This window comes from Lagenorhynchus albirostris, chromosome 11 (genome assembly GCF_949774975.1).
Source record: "Lagenorhynchus albirostris chromosome 11, mLagAlb1.1, whole genome shotgun sequence".
NCBI lineage: Eukaryota > Metazoa > Chordata > Mammalia > Artiodactyla > Delphinidae > Lagenorhynchus > Lagenorhynchus albirostris.
Window position 1 is genome coordinate 10397817 of NC_083105.1, and position 27484 is coordinate 10425300.

The 27484-nt window shown below is 52.4% G+C and overlaps 1 protein-coding gene and 1 long non-coding RNA gene across 2 annotated transcripts; one reads left to right on the forward strand and one right to left on the reverse strand.

Moving 5' to 3' along the window:
• Positions 1-709: 709 nt before the first annotated feature.
• Positions 710-27459, forward strand: BAIAP2L2 (BAR/IMD domain containing adaptor protein 2 like 2). The gene is made up of 14 exons (XM_060165173.1): positions 710-775; positions 1871-1946; positions 2652-2738; positions 3221-3282; positions 11872-11943; positions 12167-12283; positions 13104-13250; positions 22686-22838; positions 23160-23298; positions 23466-23688; positions 25817-25975; positions 26306-26513; positions 26978-27021; positions 27222-27459. Exons 1-14 carry the CDS (start codon positions 725-727, stop codon positions 27295-27297), a joined length of 1614 nt encoding a protein of 537 aa, XP_060021156.1. The 5' UTR covers positions 710-724; the 3' UTR covers positions 27298-27459.
• LOC132528989 (uncharacterized) lies at positions 22106-24521 on the reverse strand. The gene is made up of 2 exons (XR_009543349.1): positions 24123-24521; positions 22106-22715 (listed from the first exon to the last, which is right to left on the reverse strand). It is a non-coding gene; the product is annotated as an uncharacterized LOC132528989 (long non-coding RNA).
• Positions 27460-27484: the final 25 nt, after the last annotated feature.

Consider the following 27484-nt stretch of genomic DNA (forward strand, 5'->3'; position numbering starts at 1 on the left):
CACTTGCCAGAGGAGGGGATGAGACCCAGAGAGGGCAGGGGGCTCGGGCACCGTCACACAGCAAGTGACCAGGGCCAGAGCGTGCCCGCAGGTCTGTGCGACTCCAGGGTTTGTGCGGTCCCGTCTCTGGGTGGGCGGCAGCGGGCGGAGGAGCCTCAGCCCCTGGGCTGCAGGTCTGAGGGGCTCAGGGTAGAGAGGGGGCCTGAGAACAGTGACGAGCCATGGGTGACTTCCGCCTGCAGGGACGGACTTCCAGGGAGGGTCCGGGGGTGGTCACTGCACAGCTCGAGCCCAACAGGGTGGGCACTATCCAGTGTAGGCAGGTGGGAGGGCAGGGGTCCCCCAGAGCTAGGGGTCCCTGCTGGCCTGGGAAAGGCTCTTCCTTGAAGAGGAGGTGACCCAGGAGAGTGGCCATCCACGCGTGCCCACCGGTCCGCGGCTCAGAGGGGTAAATAATTGAAGCGCAGGTCACACGAACCCGCCCGCGTCACAGAATGCCTTCCCCGCCGGGTCTGGTTACGCCCCAGATCGCATTCTGACATCCCTGGCTGGTGAATAATTAAGCTGCCATCTCCTCCTTGGCCAGCCCTCCATCTCCGGGTCCCACTCTGCAGCCTCCTTCACAGCCCGCTGAGCAGTGGGCATTGGAGGGTACCGACCCCCGGTGCTCCCAGGCCTGCTAGTGCCACCAGCCTTCTACTCAGTGCCCGGGTGCACCCACTCCATGGCCCCCGAGATGGACCAGTTGTACAGGTCCACCATGGCCATCTACAAGGTGAGTGTGTGCGTGGCCCAGGCCCCGGCTGCCGCCCCCGCTCCCAGGGCTTGAAGGTCGGCCAGCTCTGGAGGACAGAGAGTGAGCATAGCAGCAGCGTGTTCCAGGAAAGAAGGCCTAGAACCAGGCTGGGCTGAGCAGTGGGCATGGGGGTGGGGGTCCCTGGGGGCAGTCGGCCACTCCAGCCCCAACCTGAGGCTCCCAGAACACGGGTTCAGCCAGTGAGTGACAGGACTGCTGAGACAGACTCCCAAACACTGGATGAGGCAGGACAGCGCCCAGGGTGGCCTTAGCTGGGAGCAGGGGGCCCGCCCAAAGAGCTACCTGGCCGCCCCAGGGTAGGGGAGTCTCTCTTTGTCTCTTTCTCTCTGTGTCTCCCTGTCTGTCTCTCTCTGGTTTCTGAGCCCCTCACTCAAACTTCCTACTCGACTCCAGGGGGGTTGCTGCCGTCTCCATAGACATTTACTGAGCACCTACTGTGTGCAGGACACTTTCAACATGTAAACCTCACAACACCCTATCTTTGAGGTAGAAAATAATCACCCCATTTGATAGATAAGAAAACTGAGGCCAGAGAGGCTAAACAGCTAGTTCAAAGTCACCAAGGGAAGAAGAGGGGCTGCTGAGATTTGAATCAAGACCCAAGTCTAAGTCCTCAACACAGGGTGCTCTCCAGCTGGCCATGGCCTGCGGCGGCCCAAGGGACTCGGCCACAGCCTTGCTCCCCAGGGGCTCTTCTTTGAGCAGGGCAAGGTCTGCCCTTGCCCCTGAGGTGGCTGAACTCAAGGCAGCGCTGAGCCACGCCCAGCTGGGCGCTGTGACAGACCACAGGCTGCAGCCAGTGGGAGGAGAACCTTCCAGGCACGAGTTCCTGCTGGGCAGGTGGTGATCTGGAGCTGGCCAAGGGGACCCCGGTCTGGATCCTGGCCTCTGAGGTCCTTGCAGCCGAGAGCCAGAATTCTGGGTGACTCCAGGTTTCTAGGCGGGCTCCCCTGAGTCAGGCTTCTCACTGGGGTTGGGGGTGCCCTGATCCTGAGGCCCATCATTCCGTCTTCCTCTCCCCATCTCTACCCTCCCACCACCCTTGGACTCCAGAGCATCATGGAGCAGTTCAACCCCGCCCTGGAGAACCTGGTGTACCTGGGGAACAACTACCTCCGGGCCTTCCACGGTGAGTGCCAGGCCCTGCAGGCTCTCCAAACCCCAACGACACACACTTCTCTATGTCACCCTGATGCTGCCACTGAGCCCACTGCCATACCCAGGCCACCTCTGCACCCCCAGCCTGGCACCCTGACCTGCCCCACTTCCAGCCACCTACAGCCAGACCTCACCACTCGCTCAGCGCCTGTGCAAACAGCTCCCATCTCCCCCATTTCCCAGCAACTGCCCCACCCCCAGAGCTAATCAGCAGAGGGTTGTGAGCCACCTGCCGAGGGACAAGCCAGGGACACACCCAGAGCTGAGTGTCACCCAATCCCTCCCCTCCCTTTAGGACTTCAGAGTCCTCACAGCAGTGACCTCAGCCCGTGCCACCCCCAGACCCACTTGATGCCTCACAGCACACCCGCCCACGCCCTCCCGGGCACACACAGATGCCTGCACCCCGCCCCCTCCCAGACAGAAACAGGCCGAGGCCCTGCGCCCTGCCCCGCAGGGAGAGCCCATTCCCCCCCTCCTCCATGCCCCCTCCTCTGGCCGATGCCCCCTCTCCACACACGCTGCCCAGGGCACCCCATCCCTGTCGCACACACCTACACCAGAGCCCGAGGCATCCCCTCCACACTCTCTCCCTCCAGAAGGAGAGGCCTCCAGAAGTGGGGAGGGGCACACGGAGGAGGGCTCCGGGGCTGGACGCATCCCTCTCTCCACGCAGCTCTGTCTGAGGCGGCAGAGGTGTACTTCAACGCCATCCAGAAGATCGGGGAGCAGGCCCTGCAGAGCTCCACCTCGCAGATTCTGGGTGAGGCACGCCTCTTCCCCTCCATCTCCCCCACTCATCTTCTTAGGCCTGGGGGACACTCCTCCTAGCCCCCCTCCCCCCACCGGCCTCCTCCTGTGTTCCAGGCTCCGGGCCCCCCTCTGCCTGCCTCCCTGGTGCCTCCCCTCAGGCCCGGGACCGGCCTTGCCCCCCATTCTCAGGTCCCAGAGAGGGTTCCTTTTACAGTCTGGCCCTTCCAGGAAGTCCCCCCCAAAGACACAGGTCTTGCAGCCCAAGGCCCAGAGCCCAGACTCTCGTCTGGAGCCAGGGCCCCTCCGCTCCCCTCCCTGCAGGACTTTGCCATGGCTAGGACAGGTGCTGCCAGAGGCCCTGAGTCGTATGGGGAACCCCTGGAATTTGGTCCCCAAATCCAGCCTTGGACAGGCCCTTCTGACAGCTGCTGGTGGGAAGAGGGTGGGCAGGGTAGGTCCCCGCACTGAAGCCGCTGCTCTCCGTGCCTCCAGGTGAGATCTTGGTGCAGATGTCCGACACCCAGCGGCACTTGAACTCTGACCTGGAGGTGGTGGTGAGTCCCAGACCCCACAGCCTGGAGGGGTCACTTGGGAGAGTGGGCTGCATTCTATGGGGGACGAGGGCCTCCACACCCTTCCTCAGAGAGGACTTTGGTGACATGACAACTGCGGCTGCCCTTTTGGGCACCTGCCAGGGCCCAGCTCTGCTGGGCACATTTACCTGCACATCTTGTTCAAGCTCCAGCAACCTGGGAGGCAGCTGCCATTTCTATCCCCATTTGACAGAGGAGGAAACTGAGTCTTAGGGATCTAGCCACTCGCCCAAGATTCCAGAGTGAGTGGAGGAGCCAGGAAGCGAAAGGACCGTCACCCACGTGCATCAGGCCCTGCCCCTACCTGCCTCCCCAGGGAGCAGCCAGTGATCTGACCTTGCACACCTAGAAGAAAACCCTTCCACGGCCCTGCCACCTGCAGAACTAAACCCAGCCCCTCGGCAAGGGGTTCCAGGTCCTGCTGAGCCAGCAGCCTCCCTGCACCTCCAGTCACAGCCCAGCCAGCCGGAAGAGCTGCCCTCTGCAGACACGCCTGGCGTCCCCACCATGGGCTGCTGTCACGCTGTTCTCTCAGCCTAGGACCCACCCACCCCCACCCCTGCTGGCCAGCACAGTCACCCCCTCCTCCAGGAAGCCTCCCCTGACTCCTGGGCAAGTTCAGTCTCTCCTCCCTCTGGACTTCAACAGATGCTTCTATCCATTCTTAGCAAGTAGTGGTGAAGAAAACCAGCTCTGCAGCCAGAGCGCCTGGGTTCAAAGCCCAGCTCCACCAGTTACTGGCTTTGTGACCTTGGACAAGCTACTTAACCTCTATGGCTCAGTGTATCTGTCTGTGAAATGGACATAATCATAATAACTGCCTTGCGGGATTCTTGTGAGCATTAATTGTATTAATAAGTATAAACTATTGACCTTGGCAGCTGTAGCCTTCTATGTACCTTAGCTATGATCATTAGAAGCAGAATTTACCCCCATCTCTATCCCTGCCAAGACTGGAAGCTGTGCCAGGGCTGGGACGCGGTCTTCTCTGTAACTCCAGGGCCTGGGACAGGGACCTGGGACCAAGCAGGGCTTCACTGACTGGGAAGGAAAGAATAAGCTTTGAAAAGGGAGCGGGGCTGGGCCAGAGGGAGAGGGCCTTCCAGAGGTTGCCGGGGGCTGAGCATGTGCAGAGCATGGCATCGGGCAGAAGAGAGCTGGGGATGGGAGGCAGGCAGAGAGGGAAAGGTGGGCGGGGCTGGGTGTGAGGAACCTTGGAAAGTTCGGAAGGAAATTTCAACTAATCGTGGAAGTGCACGGTTCTCAAACGTGTGTGTGGGAAACCACTGGAGGTCTGGATACTCTTTGGGGACACCATAAAGTACTCATCAGTTTGGTAACCATGTTGAAATGGGGAACAAATTCACCAGCAGAAAACGTGCATCCACTACACTCGATAAAACCAGGACCCTTGGTCCCTCTCCTAGGCACTTGGAGGCTTAGCGCTAAGCCCGTGCCACCTCCTGGGGCTTGGGCGGGGAGTTACAGAGCATGGGTCACGCTGGCAGCCTGCAACTTCCTGTCCTTGTGTCTGATGGCTCTCCATGTCAACTGTGGCACACCTGGGCTGGACGCGGACGAGTGTCACCCAGGCCTGCTCTGTAAGGAGAGCTGCCTTCTTTGGGTACCAGCGTCTTGGCTGTGACAACAGGGCAGGGCCCTTGGCCAGAGCCATACTGGGCCGAACACGCCAGAGGCCACCTCCCCCTTGGGCTCATTCATTCGACAACTATTTACTGCCCTGTGCCAGGTACTGCTATGGGTACTGGGGATACAGCAGACAAAACCCCCTGCTCTCCCCAAGGGGGAACCAGACAAAACCCAGGACAAGTAAGTGAGTACAGATGTGATGGGTTAGATGCAAAATAAGCTATGGAGAAAAATAGACCAGGGAAGGGGGGTAGCAAGTATTGGAGGGATGCAATTTTTAACAGATGCTCGAGGTGAAAGGCACTAGAAAGGTGACATTGAGAAGAGGCCTGATGGAGGTGGGGAGTGAGTGGGAGACACCTGCAAAAAGAGTGTCCTGGGCAGAGGGATCGGCACATGGGAAGGCTTGAGGAGGCCCACGTGGCCAGAGTGGAGGCAGCAAAGGCCAGCGTGGAGATGACCAGCCGCTAAAGGGGCCGGGCCTTGAGGGCATTGTCGGAACTCCGGCCATGCCTCTGAGTGTATTGAGCAAAGGAATGACAGGATCTGACTCAAGTTAGGTTTTCCAAAACCAAACCTTTTTTATTGTAAACTAAAATACAGGCATAGAAAGTGTCACTGAACAAATTCGAGCTTAATGAATCATTATAAGGCAAACCACCTTTGAAACTCCCACCCCGGTCAGGAGCTTTGCCAGCCTTTCCTGGAGCCCTTCTACATGCCCCCATCAAATCACAGACCCCCTCTTCCTCCAAAAGGGACCACTGGTCCGACACTGCCTTGTGTTTCTTCGTAATTGATCACCCAGTTGTATGTCCCTGGATGCTAGAATTTGTCTTGCTCTCTTTTTTTAAATATGTCTTTGAGTCTCTTTTAATCTACTGGCTCCCCCTCCATCCCTTTCTTTTCCTTACCATTTATCTGTTGAAGGGCCTGGGACCTTTTGACCTGTTGGTTTTCCAAACACTCCTCATGCAGCTCAGCTTGTTCCTCTGTCCTCTGGCCCCAGAAGCTTGATCAGACTCAGGTTCCATCCGTTTGGCAAGACTAGAGTGGGTGCTGGCTTCTTCCATCAGGAGCATGTGGCCCCTGCCGCCTTGTGGCGGTAACAGCAATGGAGGCTGCGTGTCCGCACCCACTCGTACGTGGAGTTACGAGATGCTGCTATTCTGCTCTTTCACTTATGAACTGGAATATTTCTCTAAAGAGACGTTTCTTCTTATGTGCTATTTTTTACCCAGTGGCACACTTCTCATGGGAAAGACAGGATAAAGGCTTATTCCCGCCTTGTCAGCTTCCAAGATCATGAATTTTCTCCCTGTCATCCTCTGAAGGTGACCAGTTAGCTTTATTTTTTTACTAGTACCATCATTATAATATTTTTTAGTATCATATTTTTTAGTATCTAGTCAGTCTCATAGATCTAAACATATTTGTTGTGTTTTACTCCTTTGCAATCATTATTTCACTGAAGTTGAAAATGTCCCCGCTTTGACCAGCAGAAGCCTCTTCAGTCTGGCGCACGAGTTCTTTGACATAACTCTCATGGTTCGGACAGTCTCCTTGCTATCCAGCCTGACGAGATGTTCTGCCCTCATCTGGTACTTTGCTGCTCTACACGTAGAATCAGCCATCTCTCCATGAAGCCCTGTTTTTATTTTTTGCTTTTAGTGGAAAGTGGTATCTCAAGACCATAATCTGGGCACTAGGGGTGTCCATTGGGTTGATCGTTGCTCCTAGGCTTTTTCAGTGGCCAGTGCTATACAGACATACATACATACACATGTGCATATAATAGATATGCTACAGATGCCTAGATACATAGATATATGCCTAGATACATACATACATTTGTACAAACATATATATACACATACATACGTGACAATATATATAGTTAAAGATAGAACACTTCATAAATTCATACTGATACTTCCAATTCAGATTCAGCACTAGATTTTTACTTAACCTCTTCCCTATTCCACCAGTATCTCTTTTGTTTCACATCAAGAATCCTGATTCTTGGGAATTCCCTAGTGGTCCAATGGTTAGGACTCCATGCTTTCACTGCCAAGGGTGCGGGTTCAAGCCCTGGTCGGGGAACTAAGATCCTGCAAGCCGTGCGGCGCAGCCCAAAAAAAAAAAAAAAAGTCCTGATTCTTAAGGATACAGAGAATGAAAGAATAAGAATATCCCATAGTTACCATTTGCTTTATCTCATGTTACATATACACAACAGTCTCTGAATAATGATAGTAATTCTACCACCACCAATATGATTTCTGAGAACTGTTAAAATCTGTTTTGCATTTGCTCTCCCCAGCATCTCCCCACTTTCAAAATACAGGCATGCTTTGAGATATTGTGGGTTCTGTTCCAGACCATTGCAAAAAAGCAAATATCACAATAAAGAGAGTCACACAAATTTTTTGGTTTCCCTGTGCATATAAGTTATGTCTACACTATACTGTAGTCTATTAAGTGTACAATAACATTATGTCAAAAAAACAATGTTCATACCTTAATTTAAAAGTACTTTATTGCCAAAAAATGCTAACCATCATATAAGCCATCAGCAAGTCGTAATGTTTTGCAATAGTAACATCAAAGATCACTGATCACAGATCACCGTAACAGATTATGACAATAATAAAAAAGTCTGAGCTACTGCGAGAATTACTAAAATGTGACACAGACACAAAGTAAGCAAATGCTGTTGGAAAAATGGCACCGATAGACTTGCTCGAAAGTTGCCAGAAATCTTCAATGTGTGAAAAACGCAGTATCTGCAGCTGCGCTTGTCTACACTGTCAGGACCCAGAGCTGCTGCGCCTTGCTTGCTCCCCTTTCACCCTCATTGATCTTTGTTTACAAGTAACTACATATTTAATGTTCACCTCAAACCACGTGTCCATGTCTTGCTCGTCGTTTTGGCCTTGTTCTGACTGTCCCCACAGGAAAGGCTCGTGTGAACAATGTTCTCTGAGTTCTGACACCAAGATAACAGCTTGTTCTCCTGATACTTGAAAGTCAGATTTGTTGGATATAAAATTCTTGGCTCACATCTCATTCCTTCCTCCCTCCCTTCCTTCCTTCTTTCTCTTTCTTTCTTTCTTTCTTTCTTTCTCTCTTTTCTTTCTTTTTCTTTCATCTTGAATGTTGCTGTTGAAAAGTCTGATAATCTATTTCTTCCATTGTAATCACTTGCTTTTTTTGCCTTAGATGCCCAATTTTTTTCTTTTTCTGAAATCTAGTAACTTTTCCAGACTATTTCTTGATATTGGTCAGTCTGGGACAATATTCTTAGTTATGTGGTATACTCTTTCAATATGTAGTTTGAAATCTTTCTTTTTTTTTTTAATTTCAGGAGACTTGTCTGGAATTACAATTTTTAGACTTTTTTTTTGTGCTCTTTCTCTGCGTTTCTTCTTCAGGGACTCTATTATCTGTGTGTTAGACCTTCATAGCCTATCTTCAGTATTTGTGTCTTCCTCTTGGCTGAATGGACCCCATATTGTCATATGGATGAGACTGGAGTTTGGGGGAGGATCTGGGCTGGGACATACATCTGGGAGGCGTCAGCCAGTGGACTGCATGAGCTCACCAAGGGAGTGGTGTAGATAGAGAAGGGAAGAGGCCCATGGCTGAGCCCCGGGGCAACTCAACCTTCGGGGACCAGGGAGATGAGGGACACTGAGCAAAGGACAGAGAAGAGGCAGCTGGGGCGTGTGAGGAAAACAAGGAGAGGGTGGTGGGCTGGAAGCTGAGGGAGGAACTTGTCTCAGGAGGAGCGAGTGGCCAACTGTGTCCAATGATGATGAAGGGGCAAGTTGGGTGAGTCCTGAGAATTGATCATGGGGCTTAGCGAGGTGCTGTCTCGGGGATTTTGAGAACAACACTCTTTCTGGCGTGGTGGGGCAGGAGCCTGATGGAGGGTGTTCAAGAGCAAATGGGAAGAAAGGAGCTGGGGTCAGCCCACAGAGACAATTCTTTCAAAGGGATTTTCCTGAATCAAAAGCAAAAGGATTTCTCAAGTTACTGGAATAACTCGATACATAGAACTTACAGTGCATGTTCTCAGCAGTGGGTCTGCTCTCAGCTTCTGTACTGAGGGGCTCACAGGACCCCGCTAATGGAGCGTGTCCCAGGGGGAGGGGAGCAGGGCACGGCAGCCTCTGTTCTGACTTGCTGGGAATTCCTCAGCCTGCCCTGGGTTTGGTGACTTCATTGTTTCAGAAGCCACCGGCTAATTATAGGCAGTCCTGTGGTTCCCCCACAGCAAGAGTTCAAAGTTCTCTTCAAGTATCAACATCTTATTAGATCAATTTCTTCGAGAGCTTGACAATGACTTTCCATTAAACCACTGATGCCTGGGCCCCGTCTGATTGGGGCATCCTGGGTCTGTGTCCTCTATGCTGTTGGCGATCACAGCCAAGCCCTGGTAATGAGAAGAATTACAATCCACCTGCTTTAATCCTGTCCTGCTCTAATGCATGTTTCCGTGGCGTGACATAGTCCCTACGCGACTAGAAGCAGGAGCCATACCCTATGACATGGAAGGTGGCTTGTTCATAAGTGAGGTTTCCTAGGCGAGGGGAGGGGAAAGTTAGGAATTAGGAAGAAGGGTAAAGCCCCCAGCTTGTCTGCTGCACTGAGAGCAATAGCCCTTCAGGCTGTTTTTTTTTTTTTTTTGGTACGCGGGCCTCTCACCGTTGTGGCCTCTCCCGTTGCGGAGCACAGGCTCCGGACGCGCAGGCTCAGCGGCCATGGCTCACGGGCCCAGCCGCTCCGCAGCATGTGGGATCTTCCCGGACCGGGGCACGAACCCGCGTCCCCTGCATCGGCAGGCGAATTCTCAACCACTGCGCCACCTGGGAAGCCCCAAGCTGTATTTTAAGAACATTTTAAAAGAGCTCCTGCACCCAGGCCTCCCTGGGGAGGACAAGCACCCCCCAGCCTCCTGGGTCTCTCAGCTGGGGTTGGGTGTCGCAGCCTCCCATTTCCACCATCATGACAGCCCCACCTCCTCCTGAATCACTTCAACAAACCAGCTCTGCAGTAATTCAGGTGTTGCCAGTGTGTCCATTCTATTGGTTTTGTGCATTTTAAATATTTTCCACGGCCTTAGGCGTGGTTCAAGTTCATGTCTCCAGGTACCATTCACCGTCTCTATTAATGCTCTGGTTGCCACGTTTGCCTGGGTTTTGAGCATCAGTCCCAACCCTGCATCTTCCATAAGCCCTGTTGTTTAATTGGGCGATCTGGCAGGATGTGGCAGTTTTCAGGAACATATGTCCTGTGTTGGAGCAGAACCTTGAACCGGGAGGTCCTGCAGGTATAGGTCAGGAAGGCTTACTTCCTTACTGCCTGGATCCAGCAGAAAAGGGCCCCCATGGGGCAGAAATGGGGACTCAGAGAGGCGTGTAACACTGATCCCGTGCCAGCCCCCAAAACACACACTGGCAGCCACACTCAGGGGTTTAAGGGGGCCACACCCAAGCTCCCTTATAGACCAGCAGTTAGCAAGGTTTCAGAAACAACTGTGGAAGAAAAACTGAGAACTTTTATAATTTACTGGTCTTTCCTGACGACAAGCATTCCTTTTCCTGAGGGACAGAGCTCCCACAGCACAGCTTGGGGACGCCCGTGGCAGGAGGCAGGATCCACCCAGGGTTCTTTTTTTTGTTTTTAAAGTCTTTATTGAATTTGTTACAATATTGCTTCTGTTTTATGCTTTGGTTTTTTGGCTGCGAGGCATGTGGGATCTTAGCTCCCCGACCAGGGACCGAACCTGCACACCCTGCATTGGAAGGCGAAGTCTTAACGACTGGACGGCCAGGGAAGTCCCCCACCGAGGGTTCTTGAGCCGGGACTCCTGAGGGGAAAGGCCAGGCAGACAGAGAAGGCTGAGCAGAGTTGGAAGTGTCCCCAGAGGCGGCAGCAGGATGGGAGATGCTCCTCTTTGCAAAGAGTACAGATGGAAGGATTTAGGTCTGATGTCCTAACAACACGGAGTGACCCAGGGAGCACTGATGGGGGACACAGGGGAACATGCCAGCTGGCCACCAAGGCCCACAGAATCAAGCTCATTGGGTTCTAGGGCTGGACCTTAGGGACCCTCTGGGCAAAACTTTCCTATTACAGATGGGGAAACTGAGGCCCAGGGAGGGGCAGCAACTCATCCAAAGTTACAGGGCAAATTGGAGGCAGAACCAAAACGGCTAGAACGAAGCTTTTCTGAGCCTGAGCCCCAAAGCCTTCCTGGTCCTCCTGGTCACCCAAGTGGTCAGCCACCTCCTTCTCACCTGTCACGGGAACCTGCCACCCCAGTGAAGCCCTCAACAGTTGTGAGCTCTTTTGCTGGGCCAGGCCCAGCCCACGGTGCTGGGGCCACAGAGATGGGACAGAGCTTGTTCATGCTGCCCATACAAACAGGCTATGAGCAGGGGCCCAGCAAGAAATTCCATCTTATGGCTGGAGGAACGAACAGTGAACAAACAAGTTGTACACATGCCAGAAACAAAATGAGAGAGTGATGAATTCTGCCTGAGGAGTCGGGGGGCCTCCCAGCAGAGGGGGCAGTGAAGCTGGTATTTGAAGACTGGTAGGAAATTCCAGGCATAATCAAGGCACAGACTGAGACTAAGAACCGGAAGATGTCGACACATTTATGGAGGATGTGTTTCAAGCCAGGGACTGCACTAAATGTTTTGTGTGTTTAACCATTTAATCCTCCATCCAAATAGGTGCTCTTGTTTTACCCATTTCTCTGATGATTGGCGAGGTGCCTGGTGTGTTAGGAATGCAGTGGGCAATGTATTGGAGTGAGCAGTGCAAGGAACTCTGGGGCCTGGGGATGATAGGGCCGCCCTGATCACCCCCACCCTGCACTCCACACAGGTGCAGACATTCCATGGAGACCTGCTGCAGCACATGGAGAAGAACACCAAGCTGGACATGCAGTTCATCAAAGTGAGTCTGGCCACACATCCTGGCCCCACAGCCCATCACCAGCAGGACCGTCTCTCCCCTTTTGAGGGATGGGCACACTGAGGCCAGCGCTGGGCATTGACTGGCCCCAGGTTATACACGTTCCCAGCTGAGTCCCTGCCCCTGTCCAGTACTCTGGCCCATAAGCCAGGTGCCTTGAGCTCTTTGACACGGGGGTCTCCCTCCTCTCTCCACCCCATCCAAGGACAGCCGCCAGCACTACGAGATGGAGTACCGCCACCGAGCCGCCAACCTGGAGAAGTGCATGTCCCAGCTGTGGCGTATGGAGCGCAAGAGGGACAAGAATGCGCGGGAGATGAAGGTGCAGGGGCTGGGGGCGACACGGGGCTCCGAGGGGACCCCCAACACCCGCTGGAGCTCTCCCACCCAGCACTGGCCCAACTCCAGGAGCGTGTCCCGCCCCACCCTGTGTGGCAAGCATAGCTGGAGAGGTCAGCCAGCCCCTGGCGCGTGGGCATCACTGTCTCAGGGACACCCTCAGCGCCGCTCCTTGTCCTGTCGCTGCCTGGCCCTCCCCACACTCCCCTGGCCTCCTTGCTTCTCCTACTTCATTGAGAAAACCTGAGGCCCTCAGCACGCTGCTCCTGATCAAGGTAGCAAAGGCAGAATCCACCAGCAGCCCCGCCACCCTCCCCCTCCCTCCTGCCCCCCGGCTAAGGCCAGCCCCTCCTCCCGAGCTCAGGGCCCCATCCTTGGCCTCTGCCTTCAAGACCTCTATCTCCTTTCCTGCCTCCTCTTCTGGCTCCTTTAATAAGCTCTTATCTCTCCTCTTTGAAATCTTCGCTCCCAAGTCGGGGGTTATTAATCAATTAATTTGCGTTTTCATTAAACCAACTCTCTCACTTCTGTGCTTGGCCCTGTGCCAGAAGGATGGCTCAGACACCAGTCCTACCTGGGAGAAGTGCCCGGGCCAGAGGGCAGGCAGAACCCAGGCTCGTGAGGATGAGGATACACCTGAGAGGGCAGGCCCAGAAGCGAGGGCAGGCTGGGTGCTCAGGGGAGGCTTCCGAGAGGAGGTGGCTGGTTCAGGAAGGAGAGAGAGGCTTCAGACAGCTGGTACTCGTGGGAGTGGGATGAGGGACACACCCCCTGCCTCCAGCCAGAATCCCCTTTTCCCCCAGGAGAGCGTGAACCGGCTGCACGCGCAGATGCAGGCCTTCGTGTCTGAGAGTCAGCGGGCAGCTGAACTGGAAGAGAAGCGGCGCTACCGCTTCCTGGCTGAGAAGCACCTTCTGCTTTCCAACACCTTCCTGCAGTTTTTTGGCCGGGTGAGCTGGGGCTGGGGGACAGCTAAATGAAGCCTTCTGGGGGCTGTGCGCTCTGTGAGCTGGCTGTGCATGGAAATTCCCCTCCCTTCCTCCCCATTCCCTTCTTTCCTTCCACCCTGGAGATATTTATTTTACTTATTTACTCTCTCCATCTATTTCTTTATTCGTATCATCACATATTCATTCATTTATTGTCATGATTTTTTAAAATTCTCACATTCAGTAACTAATTCCTGCATTTATTCATTCACGTATGGACCATTTATTTTTTTCATTCCTGTTTACATACACTCACTATTCACAAAATCATTAACTCATAGGTTTATTCAATTACTGTCTATGAATTTTCTCATGGTATTTAAATCTTCTATGGTCTTGCTTTGTCTGATCTGCTAGACTATTTTATTTCTAGTGGATTTTGCTTTCTGCATTTAGCTGCCATGTTGTTTACTGCTGTGGGGTTTATGACTTGACTATTATACCTTCTCTGTAAATATTGCCATTTATGTATATAATATATCTCATAATCCAGTCTGATACTTTTAATTCCACTTTTACATTAATATTGCCCTTCCTACTTTCTCTTTTCTTATCTTTAAGTGTTTTATGTTACAAAGATATAGCTCAGTTTTGACTTTTGACCAGTCTGTCTATGTCTTCCAGTAGGAGAATTCAGTTCATTCCCGTTTAACCGAACAACTGATATACCTGCCCTATTCTTTCTGGATAACTTGAGTTAACTGTATTTACTTTGTCGTTTCCTCTTTTTCTCCCATTCTTGTTCTCGTCAGTTTGATAAAATATACATTCCTCTGTCAACTTTAACAATATAATAGCCAGTTATTTTACCAGGAAAAGCAAGCTTATTCAGGAACAGTCAGAGGAACTGCAATTCACATCATGTGAAGTATGGCAGACCACGCGCAAATCCAGAAAACTGGGACTGACAGCTTGTTTTATGGGGAAAAGAGAGGATTTGGGAGGGGCTGTAATAACCAAAGAGTCCATTGGAGGAAGCTGGGAGTCCAAAGTATGGAGGTTTCTCATTGGTTGGGCTGCTACAGTCTGATTGGCTGGGCTGTCACAGTGGTGGGGGTTGGGGGAGAAGTTTTCTTCTGCTGCTGGATAACAAAGTAGGCACCAACTTCCTGTGGGAGATGTGGGCTTGCTTCTCTTCCTGCTTGGAATAATTGAGGCTACGTAGCAGGGTATGTGAGCTCCCCCTACAGGCCTGCCCCATCCCAGTTTTAGCTGAGAGTCATTTAATTTATTTAATTCCACATCCCTCTCCCCTTTATTATTTTGGAAAGCCTATTGTTCTTTTCATCTCTGCTCATGATGACCTCACTCTGTGACCCTCATAATCATATATATTTGTCTATTACGTTTTTCAAAAAATAATGCCCACCCCCCACACACACACTACTTGGTCCTTTGCTCCCCTCACCCCATAAGGGGAGACCTTGCGAAGGATTTTCCTGCCCTCCCTGATGCTCTAAGACGAGGCTTGTAAGGTCTGTACTCCTCTTCTAATCCTTCCAAACCACCACCTCTTGGTTTTGCCAAGAAACTTCAGGACTTTTAGTTCCAGACCCTCACTAGTCATTTCTTTGCAGCATGGCCCTTCTATTTCAAGAATCTGTACTTAGATTACATATATTACCATGGCCAGTGCACCACCATCGTCCACTAACATTTCACCACACATAGGATCAGATACAATGCTTACCACTGTTTTCAATCCTTTTCACCTCCCACTGTCTTGAGGTTTCTGTTTTGATTAATTGGCATGGCTGGAGAACTTGCATGAGTATTTTCTGCATATACACTGTCGGAATCCTTGCATCTCTGCAAATGTCTCACTTTTACCCTGCTGGTGAGGGCATATCGGCTGGTTGAAGGAGCGGCAGCCTTTTTTTTTCTCATGGTCCAAGATGATTTGCCCCTGTTTTCTAGTGCTCGGTGTTGTAGGTGCTAAGTCAGGTGCTGGTCTGTCTCCTTTCCCTTTTAAGTAACAGGCTCTTTCTCTGTGGATGCTTGGAGATTTTCTTTGTGTCCTTGCAACTCGGAACTTGTCCCGGTACCACCTAGATGAGTGCCTGTCAGTGGCCCTTCAGCCTGCAGGCTCAAGTCTTTCTTCAGGTCTGGGGAGCTATTTCCTCTTCTGTTTCTTTAATTATTATCTCTCTGCCATCATTACCTTTTCTCTTGCTGGAACTCCAATCATTTGAGCCTCCACATCTATGACCATCTTCTCCCCCACTATGTCTATTTCATTTCTTCTTGCTCAGTATTTTGAGATATTTCTCCTCCTTGATCTGCAAGCGACTGATTCTGTTCTCAACAGGACTGTCCTCTCTCTCTTTTTTTTTTTTAACATCTTTATTGGAGTATAATTGCTTTACAGTGGTGTGTTAGGTTCTGCTTTATAACAAAGTGAATCAGCTATATATATACATATATCCCCATATCTCCTCCCTCTTGCGTCTCCCTCCCACCCTCCCTATCCCACCCCGGACTGTTCATCTGTTCAATTTTAAATCTTAACATCATGCTTTGTCTGGGTAAGAAGGTCTTTGTTTTGCAGTAAGTACCCTTATCAAGTCCTTGTTAAGCTTGTCACTCCCTCCTCTCAGCTGCCAGGGTGGTTTGCTGTGTTCTCCTCGCTGACCACTGGGTCCTCCACTAGATGCCTTGTTTCTTTCCTTTGCCTCCTCATGGTCCTGTTCCCACTCTGGGTTGAGCTGAACTGCGAGGGCTCAGGCAGTGGTGCTGGCAAATGTGGGGGGGGGCAAGAGAATGGAGCAATCTCTACCCAGTGGGACCCCACTCTGCCCCAGGTCTTCCTTTTGCAAGCATCAGCTGTCACTCAGCCTCTCATGTGGAGAACCACAGCAGACAGGGCTTCTAGGGAAGGTTGTACAGGTTGTGTACTGCACAAGGAAGCCTGGCTGAGACTAGAGCTATGTTCTGCTCTCCAAGCTGAACATACTGGTGCAGACTGTGTTTGCCTGAAGAAAGGAGCATCATTACCTTTGCTATCCTCTAAAGAAGCCATCCTCTAAAGAAGATGTGATACACACACACACACACACACACACACACACACACTGGAATATTACTCAGCCATAAAAAATGAAATAATGCCATTTGCAGCAACATGGATGGACCTAGAGATTATTATATTAAGTGAAATAAGTCAAAGACAAATATCATATGTTCGTTTGTATCATTTTTTAGATTCCACATATATATGTCATATGATATATATGTCATATCATATATGTGGAATCTAAAAAATGATACAAATGAACTTATTTACAAAGCAGAAATAAACTCACAGACATAGAAACAAACTTATAGTTACCAAAGGCGATAGCAGAGGGTGGGGGGAGAGTTAAATTAGGAGTTTGGGATTAACATATGCACACTGCTATATATAAAAAAGGTAAACAACAAGGACCTAATGTATAGCACAGGGAACTATACTCAATATCTTGTAATAACCTATAATGGAAAAGAATCTGAAAAAGAATGTATATGTGTGTGTGTGTGTGTGTGTGTGCGCGCGTGTGTGTGAATCACTTTGCTAACACAACATTGTAAATTAACTATACTTCAATTTTTAAAAATTTATCAAGAAGGGCTTCCCTGGTGGCACAGTGGTTGAGAGTCTGCCTGCCGATTCAGGGGACACAGGTTCGTGCCCTGGTCCGGGAAGATCCCACATGCCGCGGAGCGGCTGGGCCCATGAGCCATGGCCGCTGAGCCTGCGCGTCCAGAGCCTGTGCTCCGCAATGGGAGAGGCCACAACAGTGAGAGGCCCGCGTACAGCAAAAAAAAAAAAAAAAAAAAAAAATCAAGAAAATTAAAAAAAAAAGAGGCCATTCTCTCACCAAATGTGTACCCACCAGGCTGTGTCCATCCAGACAGAACATCTGTTTCTAAATTACAAAGAAGTACCTTAGGGGCTAGCAGCTGCCCAAGCCTATGGATGGCTAGAACTCAGGAAAGCCAGCAGCCCCTCTCAGCGCACACTCAGGAGGGACACTTGATGTTGCCCTACCCAAGTGTCTCTGTGACTGCACTGCTCAGGCCCCTGAGCCCTGTTGCCTGGCCTCTCACTTGCAGATCCTCAGGCCCCGGCCAGCCCACTGGTGGTCAAAGTTCTGTCCTGCCTTCTGTGAAAATCCAACAGGGGCCACATCCTCCCAGTCACCCTTCTTGCATGTGGACTTGCCCACCTCCCTGGCCTGGCCCAGCTGTTGACCCCTCTGGGGAGGGGGATGATGGAATCTGCAGGAGGGGAGGGGCCAGGTCTGTTGGGAAACCATCCTTCCATCATTCCCTAAAAATCCTTGCATTTTTCCAATGTCATTTGTTCATTCATTCATTTATTGAACACATAGTCTTTGAGCCCAGATGACATATCAGGCTCTGGTTCTATTTGGTATCTGAGAGAGACCCAGCCAGCCAGCCAGCCTCTGTTTCCTGATGCCACAAACATGGGCTCCGCTGCCCCTCCCCCAGCCTCATTGCTCTTTCCATTACTTTCTATTTCTTTGTATTCTTGTTCAGTTTCCCAAATACTGTGCCCTGGCTGCAAATTCTGGCAAGTGATTTCATTTCTGAGTCTCGTTTTCTTATCTGGAAAAGGAGGGAAATAATCGCCCCAGCAGAAGGTTGGTGCGATGGTGGAGCCTGGCCTATGCGGGAGCCCAGCGGGATTAGGTCCTCCTGCCCCTGCTCTCTCCCCTCCAAAGATGAAAACAAAGGCTCCCATTCAGGAGACCCGAGTGCTTGCAGTCAGCTGCCCCCAACAGCCGGCAACCGACTCCCGCCTCCCCACCTCGGGGTCCTTACCTTGCCAGGTCCTCCCTGAGTCTCTGTTTCTGATCCCAGGGACCCTCTGGTGCTGAGCAGAGGTGGGAGACGTGGCTGGATCCAGTGACTGATCCCAGCCCCGGCTGACATTCTCCCACTCTCACCACCGCACCCAGCCCCGGGCTCAGGGCTCCGCCTTCTCCTACCCTACCCCACCCCCACTGAGTGATCCTTCAGGGAGGAGCTGCTGCTTCTTCCTTTAAACAGTTGTATTGAGATATAATTCACACACCATGAAATTCGCCCATTTAAAGTGTGCAATTCAACGGTGTAGTATAGGAACTTCTGTGGTGGTCCGGTGGGTAAGACTCCATTCTCCCAGTGCAGGGGGCCCGTGTTCAATTCCTGGTCAGGGAACTAGATCCCACATGCTGCAACTAAAAGGTACCACATGCTGCAAGTAAGACCAGGCACAGCCAAAATAAATAAATATTTTTAAAAAAGTGGTATAGTATATTCACATCCATTGCCTCAAGTCAACTTTAGAACATTTCATTACTGCTAAAAAAAAAAAAATCAGTACTCCTTAGCGGTCATTCCTTGATCCTCCCATTCCCCCTTGCTCTAAGCCACCACTAATCTACTTTCTGTCTCTATAGATTTGCCTCTTCTGGCAATTTCATACGAAAGGAATCATACAATATGTGGTCCTTTGTGACTGGTTTCTTTCACTGAACGTCATGTTTTTCAAGTTCATCAGTGTTGGAGCATGTATCCATACACCATTCCTTTTTATTGCCAAATAGGATTCCATCATCGGGATGTGCCACATGTACTTACCCATTCATCAGCTGATGGACACCTGGCTTGTTTCTACCGTTTGGCTATTACGAATGGTGCTGCTATGGATATCCACGTAAAAGTTTTTCCGTGGACGTGTGTTTTCATTTCTCATGGGTATATAGGAGTGGAATTGCCGGACTGTATGGTAACTCTATGTTTAACTGTTTGAGGAACTTCCACACTCTTTCACCATTTTACATTCCCACTACCAGTTTATGAGGTTTCCAATTTCTCCACATCCTTGCCAATGCTTGTGACTGTCTGTCTTTTTGGTTCTAGCCATCCGAGTGAGTGTGGAGTGGTATCTCATTATGGTTTTGATTTGCATTTCCCTGATGGCTGATGAAGCTGAGTATCTTTTCCTGTACTCACTGGCCGTGTGTACATCTTCTTTGGAAGGAAACTCCTTTCCGCCTGTGTCTTGAACAGTTAGCCTCCAACATTAAGAGGAGAGCTGGCTCCTCCGTTGGCTGCCTCCTGCTGAGTGATCGCCCCCTCAGAAGGGAGCTGTGGATTGAATGAACCAGACTTCCCCTAGGTACAGGGGAATAGGTAGCATGTTGTCTGACCCAGCTGGGCTTTAGGACATACACGATCTAACTCCTAAGACAGTGAAGCATAAATATTTACCTGTTAAGTATATCTGTACGCAGAATGCACAAGATTTAAAGAACTCTTCACAGGAAGGTGTCTTTCTCATCTGCCTCCAATAATCGGTCCTTGCTTAGTCCAAGTCTAGTCAATAACACGCCTTTCTACCTCACCGTCAGCTTCTCTGGGTTTATCGCAGTTGTGTAAGTATACCTCTAGGATAAATGCCTAGAAATGGGATTGGTGAGTCCAGGGATATAAGCATTGGCTGTACCAATTTACACTTTCACCAGCAATGGCGGAGATTCCCTGTTTCCTTGACAACAGTATGCAAGCAAACTTTTTGATTTTTGGTAATCAGAAAGATAAAAATGGTACCTCAGTGTAGTTTTACACTTGTTACACTTGTCTTATAAGTGAGATTGACATCTTTTCGTGTTTCAGAGCCATTTGATTTTCTTTACTGTGACAGGTCAGTATCTTTTCCTCCATTTTTCTTATGAATTTGTAGGAGCTCTTTATATGTTACTGAAATTAGCCCTTTCATAGTGATGAGTTGCAAATTATTTTCCCAGTTTGTTCTTTATCATTTGATTTTGCTTATTGTGAGTTTTGCCGTGGTAAAAAAATTATTTTTATTTAGTCAAATTTATCAGTCTTTTATAGTTTAGGGGGTTTGTATCATACTTAGAATGGCTTTTCTTTTTTTTAATATTTTTCTTACATGATTAATTTAATTTTTAAATTTTTGACTGCGTTGGGTCTTCATTGCTGCATGCAGGCTTTCTCTAGTTACGCTGAGCAGGGGCTACTCTTCGTTGCGGTGCGCGGGCTTCTCATTGCGGTGGCTTCTCTTGTTGCAGAGCACGGGCTCTAGGCACACAGGCTTCAGTAGTTGCGGCACGCAGGCTCAGTAGTTGTGGTTCACAGGCTCTAGAGCGCAGGCTCAGTAGTTGTGGTGCACAGGCTTAGTTGCTCCACGGCACGTGGGATCTACCCAGACCAGGGATCAAACCCGTGTCCCCTGCATTAGTAGGCAGGTTTTTAACCACTGAGCCACCAGGGAAGTCCCAGAATGGCTTTTCCACTCTGTAAATATTTTTAACATTCTCCCCTGGTCTCCTCTATGTTTCTTCCCAACCACTGGCTAAACTGCCTAAAGGCAGGGCTGAGGGGAGCCAGTGAAGTTGAGTGCCGTCCAGGCCAAGACTCAGTGCTGAGGCCATTACTCCGAGAACCCCCTAGCACCCTGGCAGGCACTTTCAAATTGGACAAAAACCCTTTTTTAAATACGATAAGCAAAACTTAATGGTCTCACTTTGCTTACTGTCTCTGAAACAAGCGCACGAAGGCCTTTGGAGTTTTGTCTTTGTGCTGTTTTGCTAATTAACTATGCAAGGCAACAGAGGGGGCGGCCACCTAGCCACCAACTGAACTAGTTGCTCCTGCGACTTGAGGCACTGAGGCTTTCTGTTTTGCTGCCTGAGATCAAATTTTCAGCAGCTGGGCCAGACTGAAGGGAAAAATCATGGAAATGTAGTCACAGGAAGCTTCCTCAAGACAGACGAGTACAGGCCACTCCATTGCTTACTGGATGAGAGACCTCGAGCCAGTCATTAACTGCTCTGACCCTCAGCATCTTCTTCTATGAAATGGAGATAATAATGGCACCTACCTCGCAGGGCTACTGGGAGAATCGAATAGGATAATGGAGGTAAAGTCTTTAACACTGGGCCTGGCACAGAGTAAATGCTCAGCAAAGGGAAGCTTTTATTATTCCTAAGGTGACAGTCCTGAACTTGGCCTTGAGGGATCGAGTATTGGAGTAGAAAATGGAGAGACACTGATAACTGGAGAGCAGAGTGTTTTGATTGTACCTAAGATGACCTGAGCGACAACACAGAGAGGTCAATGCCACTGAAAGAAGCTTTATTACATATCACACTTCCCAAGAGAAAGGGTCATGACACACTACGCAGGGCCACATGGGAGTCGTACTGGGGGATGGTCAAGAGGCAGAAGGAGCCAGGGGAAAGCATGGCCCAGAACCTTTGTTATGGTTTCCATGGGAAGGGATGGGCAAAGACGGGTAAGCAAGTTTAAGTAAGTTTAGGATTGGATGGTTTGAATGATTTCAGTGGGCTCTGGGCTATAGGGGGTATTCTAATTGTCTGGTACCTGGCTTGGGTGATTTAGGGCAGGGGAAACTTTGGTTTGGTGTGTGAATTAGAAGGAGGTGATTGGGGATATGGGTTTTGGGTTGGTTGGTTTGCATATGAAAGGTGTGCTCCAAGCAAGCTGTTTATCTCTAGGAATTATCTGGCCCTGTGAGGTGCAGTCTTTTCAGATTGACAAGGCCTCACGATGTCAAAGCATCATAAAGTACAGAAAATTAAAAACATGATTAATACACACAGCAGGTCTAACATTTAAAACCTCCCCACCCTAAGTTGTTATGGACTATGTGGTCAGCGGCTGAGTTTCCTGTCCTTGAAGGTATTCAGGCAGATACTAGAAAAGGGATGCTTATGTAAACTAAACGGATAGACTGGAAAAACTATTTGGATGTCTTCTTTTAGAAAACTACTCAAACTGGCTTAAACAGAAAAGGTGTTTATTATTTTAGTCACTGGAAAGTTCAAGGGTTTCAGGTACAGTTGGATCCAGGAGCACACAAGATGTCATCAGAAATTTGCCACTGTCTGTTGCTTAGTTGAAGTGTCCTATGCCGGCTTCGCTCTATCCATTTAGCAAACCCCGTGAGGTGAGAGAATATATTTTTCCAGATTGTTCCAGGGTAAGTTCCGGGACTGGGTTCTTTGGTAACAGTTTTTGGGTAGGTGCACATACCTAACTCCATCTCTGTAGCCAAGCCTGGACTGCACCCTTACCCCTGCATCAGACAGTGGGAGAGCCCCCGTCAAAGCACAAGACTGAGAGACGGGTCAGGGGAAACTCCTCCAGGAAAAGTGAGGGGCCTTTGACAAAAGACCGGGAGGGCTGGCCAGTGGGTGAACCCAAAGTGACCACAGCGATCTTTGGTTCCTTCCAGCTGGAAAGTCCGGTCATCCTCATCTTGCAGGGCCCGAGTTCCCGGGTCTAGGATGCCAGTTTTGAGTCCCCGGGATTCTGGGGTCTGCTTGGATCTCGCTGACCCCCGTGTCCCCACCCGGCCAGGCCCGGGGGATGCTGCAGAACCGCGTGCTGCTGTGGAAGGAGCAGTCAGAGGCCAGCCGCAGTCCGTCGCGCGCCCACTCCCCGGGCCTGCTGGGCCCCTTGCTGGGGCCGCCCTACCCCTCGGGCCGCCTGACGCCCACCCGCCTGGACATGGTGAGGCCCTGGGCGCCCCCGCCGCCGCCGTTCGCGCCCCCGCCGCCGTTCGCGCCCCCGCCGCCCCCGGCACCCTCCGCGGGGCCCTGGGGCCTGAGGCCCTCCGCCTGGAGCCTCCTCCCCCCGAGGGTCCCGTCCTTCGAAGCGCCCCTCGGCCGGCCCTTCCGCCCCAGCGTGACCTCGGCGCCCCCGTGGTTGCTCGGCCGCAGGCCAGAGAACCCCTACGCCGCCGACGCCTGGGACTGGGGGTGGGGGCTGGACTAGGGCGCCGCGGCCCCGCCCCTCCCCGCCCCACCCTCCCCTGCCCGTCTCCCCTCGCAGCCCCAGAGGCCTCTGGGAGAGTTCGGCTCCCCACGCAGCCGGCACGGCTCCGGCTCCCACGGCCCCGAGCCCACTGAGGCGAGATACGCGTCCCAGCTGGAGCCAGACCGCCGGTCCCTGCCCCGGACGCCGTCCGCCTGTGAGTACCCCCGGCGCCCGAAGCGCAGAGGGAGGGCCAGGTACCCAGGTTGGGGACCCAGGGCCGGGAAGAGGAACCGAGATTGCGCTGCAGCAGGAGGGTTCGAGGGTAGACGCCAGGGAGAACTTCCCACCCACGTGCCGCGGCGCTCTCCTGCCTCTCGGCAGCCTCGCTCTACAGCATCAGCACTGAGCGCTCGCGCTCCAACTCTTTCGGCGAGCGCCCGGGCTGCAGGGGCGGCGGCGGCGCCCGGCGAGTCCGCGCCCTGGTCTCCCATTCGGAGGGCGCCAACCACACGCTGCTGCGTTTCTCGGCCGGAGACGTTGTGGAGGTGCTGGTACCGGAGGCCCAGAACGGCTGGCTCTATGGCAAGCTGGAGGGCTCATCCACGTGAGTAGGAGCCTCGGGGCGCAGGGTGGGTTGGAAGGAGGACCGGAAAGCCTGGACTTCAGCTGCAACTGAGTCTTCCAGGATGGAGGCTGTCCCTGGGCCTTCGAACAACCCATCCCCCATCCCCCATCCCCTCCTCGTCCCACACCAGTTTCCTCATCCATTCAACGAGGGTAGGAAGAGTCTCTCTATCAAGTTCAGGGTGGTGGCCCTTGAGAGGGTGGTAGAGGATGGGGAATGGGAAGGTTCTCTCACAAGTGGGAACAATACAGAAACCCTATTGCTTGAGCACTTACTTTGCGCTTTACACTAAGAGAGGGGGCAGCTTGCCTTCTACCCTGAGGGAGTCCGCCAAGCTCTGACGGAGGGAATGGACAGAGAGGGGGGCCAGGCGCAGGGGCGGTGCTGGGACCTTGCAAGCTGAGTGTGCTCACCTCCTTGCAGTCAGGCGCAGTGGACATCCTTAAAGAACATAAACGGGCTGCTTTTGACACCATGAGTAGAAGGGGGAGGCTAGGGAGTACACTGCAGTTGCGGTAAGCCTGGAGGAAAGCAGGGATCACTCTTTCTGCCAAAGAAAAAAGGGAAGGTGGGAGCTTGCTGGAGCCGGGCAATGCCCCCCACAGGGCTTTATGGGCAAGAGACTGTGTGGTGCCCACGCCCACTCACGCTAAGGAGAGAGGAATGAATGAGGGCAAGAAGAGCGGATGAATGAATGGAGCGTCGACAGGGGAGTCAGCAAGTGCATGTGAGGGCGCTTGCTGAGATGGTCATGTGATTAGTAGATGGACAGGTGGAGGATGGATGAGGGCGTAATGGGGTGAGCAGATGGGTAGATGGAAGGGGGCATGGGAGGATGCACGGATGTGGGGTGCATGTATCGATTAATGGGTGACTGGAGAGGTGTGTGAGTGGGTTGATAGAGAGGCGGGCAGGTGGGCAAGTGCTGATGGATGGGTTAGTGGATTGGTGGTCCTTGGGTGGTTGCCCACATGGATCATGGATGGGTGATGCATGGATGGGATGACGTGTAGATAGATGGGTGGATGGCAGGTGACCGCATGGATCAGGAATGGAAAGAGGAGCCGGTGGGTAGAGACGCGACTAAGAACACGAGTAGTGGAAAAAACACCTGCTTTGCAGACCCACATCAGAGGGCAGCAGGGTGCCTCCCTGAAAGTCCCCAAAACAGGTGTGTAGCAAAGCTTCTGGGGACCTGATTATAAAACCACCCAGATCTGAGCTCTCAAACCGCGTTCCTGGGACATCGTTATTCTTTCTGTGACTCAGGTTAGGGAAAACAATGGCAGGTTTCATCAGTAGGCACTTTATGGTGAAGACAGAAGTAAAACGATCTGAAATGGTTTTACTCTGTCAGTTTGACTTGAAATAGCTTCCAGTTACCTACAGGTGAGAATGTTATTGATCAGGTTTGGGGATGTAAGGTGGCTGTTTGGAGAACACTTTCCCAGATGTTCTGCAAGAATCTAATGGGTTCCATGGAGTCTGAAAAGGCTAAGGAACATGGATCATAGTGCCTCTCCCTCATCCCTGGCTGCTCTGAAGATGCAGTAATGAGCCTCCAGCCAGACAAAGACTCCAAGAGCAGGGTGGCTGGGGTCACCTGGACCAGAGGGCCTATGGTGGAGGGTTGGTAGCCAGGCATCCCCGACTCTGGTTCCCCATCCTCTGGGCTCCTACAGCTGCCTTTCGTCCCCCCAACCGGTCCCCTTTGCCTCACCCTTGTAATCATCTGTCTGTGGGTCTGTCTGCCCCCCGCCCCCGGGCTGGCTGGGAGCCCCTGGGGAACAGGGACTGCATCTGGCTCTCCGTGGACCCTCGTGTGGTGGGTACTCAGCAAGTAGGGAATGAAGCTGTCACCACATGTCCTTGGATACAATGCTTTCCTTCTCGGATCTCCAGTTCCTCCTCGCTAAGGCGCCCCAGCCCCTGGTGGGACATGAGGCTGGATGAGTGACTTTGAATGTCAGGAAAGACCTCCTTCAGAGGATGAAATGAGTTACTCTTAGAGCCAGGCCTGGCACACAGCAGTGCCCGGTAATCATCTGCTCCTCTTAGAAACGGTGTTTTGACCACCATTGTCAGGCTTTTTGCTTCCACCCCACAGGAGCGGCTGGTTCCCCGAGGCCTATGTGAAGCCTCTGGAGGAGCTGCCCATGAATCCCTTGAATGCCTTGAACCCCGTGACCTCCATGAATCCCACGAACCCCTTGAACCCAGTGACGTCCATGAACCCCATGAGCCCTATGAATGAGCTGCCTTCCAGGTACCGCTGTGGTCAGAGATGGGGCAGGGGTGGGGACTCAAGGGGGGGTGGCCCCAGCCACCAGGAAGGGCATCTCTGAGCTGCAGTCCGGAGTTAGCCCAACCTCCTTCAGCTCCTGGAGAAAGGGCACCCCCATCTCTCTACTTGTGAAGGTCATGTGTCCATCCCTCTGCCTCCTCTCAGGACTGCCTTCAAGCCAAGTCTCCTCTCACCCAGGGGCAAGGGAGGAGGATGTAGGGTGCTCAGGGGCCCAGCAGATGGGGTGGGGGTGGGGTTGCAGCAGGGCCTGACCCCTGACCCCCTTCCCGTCCCTCCTTTCTCTGGGCTCAGGTCCTACCCACTCCGGGGCAGCCACAGCCTTGATGACCTCCTGGACCGGCCAGGCAACTCCACAGCATCCTCAGACTACTGGGATGGCCAGTCCCGCTCCCGAACCCCGAGCCGGGTCCCGAGCCGCACCCCCAGCCCCGCATCTACACCCTTGCCTGGCAGCCGCCGAAGTAGCATGGGCAGCATGGGGGTGGCCAGTGACATCAAGGTGAGCCCCCTCCCCCAGTCTGCCCTCAACCCTGGGGTGGTCCGGTGGGCAGGAAGACTGGAGACCAGGTAACCCTCCCTGCCCTGCCATTGGCTCTGTCCAGCCTCAGTCTGCTCATCTGTGCCGGGAGGGGTGGGATGGGCTTCTGAGTGTGGGGTGGAGGGTGGGGGGAATGCATTCCTCTAGTGGCTGGGAGCCCTGGGCCCCTGCTGGGAGCACTGGAAAGGCCTCCCCTGGGGGCGGTGTTGGCCCTCGGAGGTGGCACTTTGGCCCAGAGGCTCCTCAAGTCTGAAACTCACAGCATCTTGGGTTTCGGAAGGCTGGGCCTCATTTCCCAGAAGCCTGGCGCTGCAGGGGCCTCTGGTCCAGTGCTCTGCCCTGCTGGATTGGGGAGTGGGGGGTGGGGCAGGGGCTCTCTTGCTCCTTCCCACCCAAACCTGGCCCTCCCTCCCCGCTCACTGCAGAAACTCATGTCCTGGGAGCAGCAACCCCCAGAGCTCTTCCCTCGGTGAGTCCTTGAGTGAGGGTCAGAGGGGGCCGGGCTCAGCAGAGGGCTGTGGAGGGGAGACAAAGGTGGGCGTGAGTGGAGGTGAACCGACGGGGACAGGAGGTAGGGGGGACACCTGGCTCAGATGCCCAGCTGCCTTCCCTGGATCCACAGCCAGCTGGGGACCTGGGCCCCTCTCACCCCCTCCTCTCCCCCAACAGGGGCACAAACCCCTTTGCCACCGTAAAGCTGCGTCCCACTGTCACCAATGACCGCTCAGCGCCCCTCATCCACTGAGGTGCCTTCCTCCACCAGGGGTCTGAGGTCGTCCCCCCGACACCTGCCTGGGGGCTGCCCAGAGCTGGCAGCAGCAGAAGCAGCAGCAGTGGATCCAAGGAGCCGGGGCCCTGGTACCGGGGGCAGCTGCCCTTCCCCAGACCACGCCCCAGCCTGAGCAGTTCCAAAGGCACCGGCCTGGGGTCTG

Coding starts and splice junctions, on each gene's coding strand:
- BAIAP2L2 (XM_060165173.1), top strand. CDS start 725: ATGGCCCCCGAGATGGACCAGTTGTACAGGTCCACCATGGCCATCTAC. Junction 3,283..11,871: donor ACTCTGACCTGGAGGTGGTG/GTGAGTCCCAGA, acceptor CACTCCACACAG/GTGCAGACATTCCATGGAGA. Junction 23,689..25,816: donor AAGCTGGAGGGCTCATCCAC/GTGAGTAGGAGC, acceptor TCCACCCCACAG/GAGCGGCTGGTTCCCCGAGG.